At 41.3% G+C, this 10,138-nt stretch overlaps 1 protein-coding gene across 3 annotated transcripts; it reads right to left on the bottom strand.

Moving 5' to 3' along the window:
* Window positions 1-585: 585 nt before the first annotated feature.
* Window positions 586-9,452, bottom strand: PLEKHB2 (pleckstrin homology domain containing, family B (evectins) member 2). 3 transcript variants are annotated; one of them, XM_010296081.1, is made up of 8 exons: window positions 9,403-9,439; window positions 8,635-8,787; window positions 7,853-7,955; window positions 6,896-6,935; window positions 4,344-4,433; window positions 3,476-3,496; window positions 3,068-3,182; window positions 586-1,005 (listed from the first exon to the last, which is right to left on the bottom strand). In XM_010296081.1, exons 1-8 carry the CDS (start codon window positions 9,437-9,439, stop codon window positions 869-871), a joined length of 696 nt encoding a protein of 231 aa, XP_010294383.1. In that variant the 3' UTR covers window positions 586-868. The 3 variants fall into 3 exon arrangements, with proteins under 3 accessions (XP_010294383.1, XP_010294384.1, XP_010294385.1); XM_010296082.1 differs by lacking the exon at window positions 3,476-3,496 and having other exon boundaries at window positions 4,332-4,433; XM_010296083.1 differs by lacking the exon at window positions 3,476-3,496 and having other exon boundaries at window positions 785-1,005; window positions 9,403-9,452.
* Between the last annotated feature and the right edge of the window lie 686 nt (window positions 9,453-10,138).

Consider the following 10,138-nt stretch of genomic DNA (forward strand, 5'->3'; position numbering starts at 1 on the left):
CTGCAGACTTTGCAGAGCGATAGCAGTAATAAGCAGAGACACTAGACAGTGGCCTCATCCTCAGCAATGCAGTCAGTACAGTGTCTGAGGAGACTGTTCTATAGACAAGGAAGACCCCTTGCAAAGCTAAACATCCACTACTTCCATCTGACCAGAGAAGAGTGATTCAGGATAAAGAGAGAGATGAAACAACAAACATGGATCTTCCTTGCCACTGGTCATTCACATTTCTGGGAGAATAAAAGAACTGAGGAGTGCTACCGCTTCTTAGCGGTTTGCTTACACATCCTCAAAGACAACCTCACTTGGATGGTGTGAAACAGGTATAGGACCCCATTTAAGAAAATACACTACCATCTGCAGGCAAGTTTGAAAACAAAAAAATCCTCAAGCATAGCAGATTACCTAATGCCAAAGAGTTTCTGCTGAGCTGTGTGTTTGTACAGAGAATGTTTAGAAGCCAGTAGTACATATATACTAATGCAGGGCCCCTGTAAACCTCCTATTTGGACCAGATTTTAGACCCTCAAAAAAATCTATTTTTTCCACAGTTTTTACAGTGCCAGTCTATTTATAAAGCTAGTGACTGCTACAATGTTACATTGGTGCTCGTGTTGGTCCTTATCAGTACAACTCCTTGTAACTCCAACCATCAGAACAGAATTCAAGAGCAGCACATGCCATCTCCAATGACGTAACTAAATGGTGCCTTTAAACTCTCCTTAGGACAGTTAAGAATCAGGTATTAAGATGTCACTACTGAAAAATAACTATTGCGTTTCTTAAAGTTTAACAGTAAACAACATTGCCAATATATTATTGCACACAATAAAGGTTTTCGGAACTACAAAGATAAGGAACGGGTAATCTAGAAGACCCAGAATAATGATCCCAGAGCCATTCCAGTCGCTGCTCCAGCAAGCATGCCCACTGCAAGATCTCCATCGCTGTCACGGTAACGCTCTCGAATGATGACGTGGTTTGCAGGGGGTTGGCCATAAGGTCCTAGGTAATAAAAGATTGTTAGGATGAGGAAAAAAGAAATCTGTATCTTAATGCTGTGCATTGCAATTTCAAAACATGCCCGTTCTTTCACCCTCTTTGTTCCACTGAACTCTGCTTTGGATTCAGCCTCCACATTTATTAAATAAATCCAGAGACCTAGCAACACTTCTAGCCTCCTAAGAGTTTAGTATCTGGGAGAAAAGCTCATCACAAATGTAAAACTGAACATTGTTCTGCATTTATATTAGCAAAGAACCTATGAATTACTTGTATCATTCTATCAAATGCTTAGTGGATTTAATGCAAGAAGTGGGTCTAAAAACTGATTCCACCTTGAAGTTAAGGCAAATAGTGTAGTTCACCCCACAAAAAAAATCTTTGACAGCTCTTAAGACAGTGGTTTGTCAGAAACTGTGTATCAGTTATTTACTCTACAGTTACTGCCTACTACTTCAATTCAGCCTTCACATCCTGTTGTGTGGCGACAGCTGCTACGTTTCTTTTCAGATGAAGATTGGCCCACTAGTAAGGAATTAACCTAAGACTCAAGAAACTACCAATTGACCCAACAGACTTGTGCAAGCTCCACCTGTCATGTTTTGTGACTTAGCTCCTACCTCCAAAGCAACCATAATAGTATTGCTTTCCCCTCCAGACATTTCAGGAAGATTAAGTATTCTTGAAGATATTGCATTGTTTTTTGTAACAGATACTGAAGTAATTCAACTAATACAACTGGAGAAGGCTCACACTGACTGTCAACAATGCATGACTGGGAACTTCATGAGAAGGATTATGTCAATTCAGAGAATAAGCAACGAAGCTGAACGTACACGGGTTATGTTAGTCTTAGGCGTGAACTTGACCCCTAAGATTTACTTGCAGTACCCCTAGTGAAGGAAAACATTGGGGCTTGGTTACTATGCCCAACCTCTAACTAGTATCTTAACCCACTGGACTTGCAAACTTTAGGAGAGTTACTATTTAATGCTGCATTTTTACCGTACAGGTTTCTGAGGCTTGATTTTCAAGGCCTGATGGTAGTTTTTAAAAATGGTTCTTGGGACTTTCAACAAGCTGCTGCTTTTCTGAGAACCAACAGAACGCCCCTTCCTCTGTGTTTGTGTATATATATGTATAGCTTAGGACTTTGCTAACTTAGATGGGGAAAGCATTAAAAGCTTTAGGCTGATGTACCTCCCTTGTAACAAAAAACAGAAAAGGCAAATGAAATAATCTGACAAATGTCAAACAGAAAAAAAAGAATCTCCCTCAAAACTGAAAAAAATTCTGAACAGAGATTCTTGTTTCCAGAGCCAGGACATCTTACAGTTAGTAAGTTAAATCTTCTGATTTATAATTACCCATACTACTCTAAAGCCCTGATTCTGTAGGATTTGAGCTCTCTATGCAGAGCTAATACTAAATTAAGGTGACCAAGCTTAAAAGCACACCCTAAAATTTTAGTCTCTTTCCTCTTATTGGAATTGAAAGCTATACAAACCTGAACAGAGCAATAGAAGACTTCACAAGGCTGAATGTACTGCCTTGCAGCAATTTCAGCATGTGGGGAACGAACCAGTTACCACCCTGCTTGGGGAGCGGATTTATCTCTGAAACTTGCATTTAATTCTGAGGTCATAGCTGAACATCAGTGTTGAAATAATTAAGCTAGGTATAAGAGCAACAGATGAATCAAAAGCTCCATCAATGCCCAGTATGGAGTACTGAATAAATCTCGTTCTGACTCTTCTATCTTTCCTTAGAAAACGTGCTGCCTACTGTAGTTAGAGAGTTCTGTGTGCTTGAGGCAGAGAGTTTATGAAGTAATGTAAATACGTTGGGATCACATTGGGAAGGTTAGATCACTTAATATAAATCTCACTGCACTTGCTTTGTTGTGAAAGCATAAGGGTTCCAGTTACAAGTCAGGTTTCTTTCTACCACTCTGTTCTGCAGGAGTGGTGGGTGGTAAAGGATGGTGATTAATAGAATTAAAGCCAGAAAGACTAACTCAAATAGCTTCTATGGGAAGGTAAAGGATATGGTTGATACCGATTACCTTGGTACGGATACTGATAGGGAACAGCATAAGCTTGTCCATTGGAGGCATAAAAGACTTGAGGACCAGTAGGGGCATACGCACCATTGTACTGATCGTAGCCGTAGCCATAAACCTGGTGAAATTAAAAATACCCATTACAAAAATCGTCTTTGTTATGTATCCAATTATGCACTTTGTTCAATTGTTCATTTCTAATGCAGTTAAAGTTTCACTAAAGTATCCAGTCTGTTCTGGTAGAGTCTATCTACTCCCTGGAAAGGATTTAGAACAGCTGCTTGAAAAAATAAGTGCTCCTAAGCAGCATTCACTCTTCACCCCTCCTGGATGGTAAATGTTAGAGGCAGGGCCTGGATCATCAGGCAGAGCCACAGCAGCCTTACCAGCTTCTCCTCTCTGCCCTCATGCCAACGACAGCTCTCTGGAGAGCTCACAAGTGCCAGGTAGGCAGCAGCTGATCCCAAGAAACTCCAACCAACTTTCCTCTAGCACACTGCAAGTAAATATCAAATTCAGGACAAATACTCTGTAGCTGTATGTTTTGGAAGCAATTTTGTTCTCCAAAAGAGGAGGCCTGCTGCTAGTCCTGCTACAGCTCCCAGTACCACATCTAGTTCTTAACAACTATTTTTAACAGTGGGGGGCTGGAACAGAGCACCTATAGTGCAACAAGTAATACTACCCTAAACTATCCCTTTGTGTATCACTGCACCTGGGTCAGAACATCCAGAAATCCCCAATATATACCGATTCAGCCCTGATGCTGCTCCTTCTCCACTGTAGAACTGTGCATCCAGAAGCTAGAGTTACTGTGTTGCTATGACATGTTGGATACAACAAAATCCTTATGTGTCAGAAGTGACAGCTCCAGTCATTAAGTCCTATTTTTAAAACTTCTGATTTTATATCCTCCCAGTGCCTACACAGTGTGAAAAGTGTAGTCATACCTCCTTATGTTAAAAGCTGCATGGCCAATATTTTTCAAGATTAACCAAATAACTTCTGCCCTGTCTTTAAGAAGCTTTTATTTTCCAAGTTCACTGAGCAGCCATCCCTTTATATATAAACTCCCAACCAGCTCTGCCTCATCCCTTTCCAAGGAAATCTGTAGAAGTGACAGTAGATTATTAGTGCCTTACTCTCACTCTCCTTTTGTACAAACCTTAAATCTGGCTCTAACTGTGAAGCACTGCGCTTTGGGAGTAGTTTGGGTGCTTGAAGGATGGCCACTTTTGCAACCTCACTTATTTTAATGCTTCCCGACTGCAGCTCTTACCTCTGGTGACGGTGTGGCATAAGCTGTATAGGGAGGAGGGGCTGAGGAAATGGCTGTCTCATCATACATCACATCAGATCCCATGTAGCCCTAAACAGCATCGAAAGGTAGCAGTTATCACCTGTTCCTACAGGCAGCCAGTTAGAGCAGTGCAAGTATTAAAACTCAGTGACCCTAAGGAAAGAGTAACCTTTAGACATGCTGCATGTTAAGAAAGCAGTGAGTGCCTTACAAAGCGCTGCAAAAACTACCTGGAGAGCAGACCTGGGAGAACACAAATGCCTATCAACCAGAGGAAGCAGCCATAAGTTCTTACCTCTGTGTGTGTGCACACACACGTGCATACATGTGAATGCAAGCACACCAACTCCTTCCCTCATTTCATAGCCTCAGTTTTAGAAATTACCCTCTTCTTCATCCTCCGTTTTCAGATAAAAAAGTCTTCACAACTAACCTATCTGCTTTCTGGCACCCTGGAGTGATATCACCAAGAGCAGATAAAGGAAGCGAATGCAGTAGCCAAAAGTGATATCTGAACATTTTAGCAGAACACTGTCACAGTTCTTAGCCACCTCTCACTTTCTGGCTGTGAGGAGACTTTAAAAAAATGCAATAACAGCGGTTTAAATGTAGGGATTTGAGGGGCTTGGTTGTTTTTAGGGAATTACTTTGCAAATGCCACATATAGTTCTGTTCCTTTTTGAAGGCAGCCATGAGGCAAAGGTGATAACTTACTTGAATCCATCTACAAGTTGCTCTCAAAGATAATTAAGGTTTGTTACAGTAGCCTTGTATTCTTGCCCTTAATACCAGGAATCTACAGTGGTGCTCTTAGTCAGTGCCCTATCACAAGAAAAAAAAGATTTTTTTTTTTTTTTTTTTTAATTTACCAGTGAACGCTTTAATAGCTTGATAGAGAATGTTCTTACTGTCTCTTGTACCTGGACTGTAGAAAGACTTTTGAGGGCATACTATGGCCGTATCCCCCGTCAAATTTGTAGTGGAGATTCTAAGGATCACTTGAAACACACTGTTGAAAGCACTGTATGAAGAGGCAGGTATTTCTAGCACCTGAGAAAAAGTCCAGCAAATGCTTACATCTTAGCAATAAATTTATTCTGTTCTGCTACAGGGAATTCTGTGCAGAATTATGACATTCTATGCAGAGTTATATGACACAAGCCTGCAAACGTCTAAATGACAGAGTTCTCAAAGCTAGGGTGATCATCCTGCTATTCCAGTAATGTTACGAGGCACTGCTGGATGCTTGGTGGTTTTGAAAGCTGTGTCAGACACCTACAGATGGACTCAAACCCAGTTACCCGGTTAGTTCAAGTCCTTGTTCGAGACCTTAAATAGCTTTGGAAGGTGCTAATTCATGCTATTACTTGTGCAGAGGGCTACCTTCCCTACTTTCAGTAGCAGCCTTGGCTGACAAAGGTGGTGCACTGCCAAGTTTTGCATGCCATCTAGCAGGGCTGGCAGCTGAGTGTGAGACATGAAAAGCAGCAGCTCCTGTCTCCTGAAACCAGGAGTCAGTGTCTCACACATAAGCCAGATAAAGCCCCTAAAACTAGAGCAGACAGACCATGAGTGTTGTCCCCTCTGCGTGAGGACAATTCCTTCTCTTCTCATTTAACACCATGAAGCAGCATCGCATGGCTGCAGTCAGAGTCAATTGTGTCCAGAGTAGTTTTGATACAAGTGCTTACTTTGGGTATCTACATATCTAAGTTATATCATATGACAGATGCCTCAATACAGTGGCAATGTTAATGTGACCCATGAAAAACTGAGGTAAGCTTCTACAAAACCCAGCATTTCCCCATGAAACAGAAACATCTCAGGTTGGTTTAGTCTAGCCACGTAAGGAAAGCTAGTGCTGAAAGAGTACTCTGGAAGGCAGTCTGGAGGAAAAAAAAATTAATGATACCCACAAGGGGATGGGTGTGGTTCTCCAGAGAACTCCCATAGAGGCTTTTATGATTCCTGACCTCTTCACTCTCCACAGCAAGCATGCTGATGCAGAGGTAATACGCCACTTCTTGGCATGCCTGCATTCCCCTCCAAGCACCTCTAGCTCCTCCCCTAGTCTCTGCCAAGAAGCATTCTACAATGTAATGGATCTGCATTAACAAACAGCTTCTTTGCAGTAAGCTTCCTTTAGCACTGTGCCTGGTAGGCAACAAACACTAGCAGTGGAAAGTGCATTTTTACTGGTTGCAGAAGATTTACTTTTTGCCCGCAGCCTCAGTGCCCACTTCCTTTACAGACCAGTTTCCCAAACATTCACTTCCACCCCGAGAAGCATTCCCTGAAATCATTTACTTTCACCCACCATGTATTTGCCTGGACTTGGCTGCAAAGATGACAAGTGCATGTGATCCAGAGGGTCGTTCTTCTCCCCACCCACAAGCCTTACCATCATGCTCATGACCCTGTTTGTCTCTAGCAGAGAATGATGGAACAGGATTTCAGAAGTAAACTGCTGGACCACACAACACTGATGTGTTGCTTCTCTACTAGTATAAAGTCTTAGGTAGTACACTTACTGTGTTTGTTCTGGCATCCTGGAGAGCAATATTCCATGCTCTGCAAAAAAAACACCCCATTATTTAGTGGAACACTGATAAAAATTAACGCCAGTTTTCTTTTTAGGATATGAAAAAAACCAAGGTTAGCAGCCAAAAGTACTGCAGGAGCAGAGTTTAATCAAAGCCTAATGGTACACTAAAATGAATGCACAAAGGTGTTACACCAAGACTGAGAAATAATTACTTTCTTTTGCAGAGCTGAGAAGGAATGAGGAGGAACACAAGAAAGAACAGATGCAGTTTTGGAGGTCCTCACTGCAAGCACAACAGCCAGGTAATACGCAGCTATGCTTAGGATAAGGAAAAGGGAAGAGATACACCAAGAAAGTTGTATCTCCTGCCTGAACAATTGCATCTGTGCTAACTAGAGGGTGTGGGTCTTGATGCTATTACAGTTTGAACAGAAGATACACTTCACATAGATACTCCCATGCCATATGTCTGGGAGTGTGCTCGATGCACCACGCATTCTTGGCAAACATTCATGATAGAAGTTATCTAACTATACACAGCCCGGCCCAGAGGAGAGTTCACAATAATGGAATATTATTCCTTTTGCTACTGGTTGGAATGTCCTTGGGCTATGCAGGGTCACATACAACTTGAGGAATGGGAAAAGTGAAAAAAAAAATCTGTTTAGCAAGTCTTGCATTAACCATATTAATAAGATTCTTTTACTCCTCCTCACCCTTTGATGTTTTCAGTGACTTAACTTGCAGTTAGTGTTTTATGAGCTAGACAACTTCTTACAGGAAAGCTATATTTTTTGTCACTGAAAGCCTGCTTTTACTTGCTTGAAAATTTTCTTAAAACGTGCCTCTGAAAGTCCAAAGGAAGGAAAAAAATAGGGGGAGAGAGAAAAAGAAAGTTAGAAGAGAAAGAGGCAGCAAAAACAATATTCTTTGGCAAACTTACAGGCAGTCATCTGCACTCTCTGCACAGAGGTTGACTGTCTTCCCATCACGGCAAACAATCTGCAGTAAACAGTCTCTCTGCTTCCCCTCTGGAGGCTGGAAATCTGAGTCAGAAAAAAGAGATGAGTTATGAAATATCTGTAACCAGAATTCCATGATCACATTTACAAGAAGAGAGGCAGTTCATGCAAAAGTCTGGACAAAATAAACTAGGGCCAGTTGTAGCTGCTTTCCATGGCATCAGAACAAATTAGACAAGGAAATAACCTGTTCTCACTCTTTAGTGTCCTGCAAGTAAGGAATGATGTTCAGAGCTACTAAGAAATGCAGGTGTCTTAACAGTAGAACCAATCCATACTTAGCAAGAAGTACTCTCCAACACTTGTGTCACATCAAGTGGAGTACTAACAAATGCTAGAAGTGAACTTAGCAATACTTGAAAAAAATCTGGTTTCCCATTTCTAGTCCTGCCTCTCACTCCAGCCAGCACTATAATAATTACACCAGTAACACTCTATCATCAGACACTGAAGTCTACTGTGAACATCCCATTCTCATGTGCATGCCTGCCACCTGTGTATATGGTACACTGTCCTCACTGAGTTTTAAAAGGAAGTGTTGAATCCTAACCTAATTTATCCCATGGTGATAGCACGCCCTGGGTGTATTAGAATTTAGTAGTTGGGGGAGAGGGGTGCAGTAGCGTTGTAAATGGTATGCTGGGCAGGCACTGAAGTTGTAAAGAATCTCTGAATACACAAATCCTGAAGGTTTCATTATTACCTCGACATTCATTCCCCACTCTGAGGTTGATGCAATGGATTCGCATGTGGATTTTATCTTCTATATCATGGCGATTTTGATCATCATAGAATATTAAGCGGCCATCAGACCACAGGTCAAACCAGTTCTTCTTCCAACGCCGTAAAATAGTACCTTAAAAATCAGACAGTCACTTTTGAGGGCACATATTGTGAAGTATTTATGTCCTAGGGTTATTAAAATATAATCCAAGAAATACTTCACAGTTGCCCCAGACATTCTGAGGTGCCAAGCAAAATGCTGTACTACAACACCTCCACTTCAGAACATTACAGAATTGGGTTCCATATTTTATCTAGTATTCAAAGTCACAACTAAGTTTATTTTAAATGCATAACCTGGCGCTTTAGTTCTAAATTGCTGCAACAACAAGCAGAGGGCATGAATAATTGAAGACATTAAGTTAAGGTGTCAGCTAAAGTTTCGAAGTCTCCCCTTATACAGCACTAATTACAGAGCAGCATCTGAAGCTGAATGCCAGTCAGACATCTCAGATACGGTATATCCTGTTTCCCACTGGTATATCCAAAAGGTCACATGGAAATGCTGTCCTGACAGGTCGTTTTGTGAAGTGTCGTAAAAAAAACCCAAAAACCAAACCCCCAAAAAAAACAACCCACAGAGCTAGAGACTTGTTTTAAGAAAGACCTGGGAATTACTAAGTTGCTCTGATGTTTTCTGAAGTTAGACACAGTGGGTAGAAAAGGAGGTAAAAGGCCCATGACTTACTTTGCCGAAGCAGCCATCCGCTCTTCACAAATGCCATTGTTGCTTAATCTAGTGGACAGAAGAGGAAGGTGAGGGGAAGAAAAGCAGTCTTCAGTATTTCACGGTACTACACTAGAAAGAGGAAGAGGCATCTCAAGGTATAATATCATATATTATAGCTGCATGTACCCAGATAGTATTGCAGAGAGACAAGGTAGATCTCAGCTGAAGATATTCAGTAAGGCGCAACTAGTATTCTAGGACTCAACAAATGGAAAAAATGTGCTATTGTAGCAATCTAATGTGACTATCAGAGACCACTTTTAAGTTTAACTGGAAAAAGCACAAGCTTACAGCTACCACTCTTGCAACATGGGGAAGAGACAGACTGGAGTGACTGTTTCCTGACTCACCACCAGTTCCTTGCAAAGTTGTGTTCTTGACATACGTGTGCTTCCTGTATTCTGCAGTCTCAAGTTACTAAGTACCCTCACTTCTTCCCTACCTCCCTTTTTCTGTAGTTCCTCTTCTGTTTTTTTCATTCACTGGCTCAAAGTCCAGCCAAAACAGAAGCTGAAACAGTTTAATCTTAAACAGGAAGGAGAAAGCTGTTTTTATTACTTGTATTTCTTCCAAATCGTCACTAGCTCCCTCCAAGATGAACTGAAAGAAGTTCAGCCCATAAAGTGAAGATTCTCATTTCTCTTCAACTTATAAATGAAGCCTGAAATGGCATGGGAAGGACCCTGCATTAAAT

This window comes from Phaethon lepturus, unplaced genomic scaffold (assembly GCF_000687285.1).
Source record: "Phaethon lepturus isolate BGI_N335 unplaced genomic scaffold, ASM68728v1 Scaffold52831, whole genome shotgun sequence".
NCBI classification, from domain to species: domain Eukaryota; kingdom Metazoa; phylum Chordata; class Aves; order Phaethontiformes; family Phaethontidae; genus Phaethon; species Phaethon lepturus.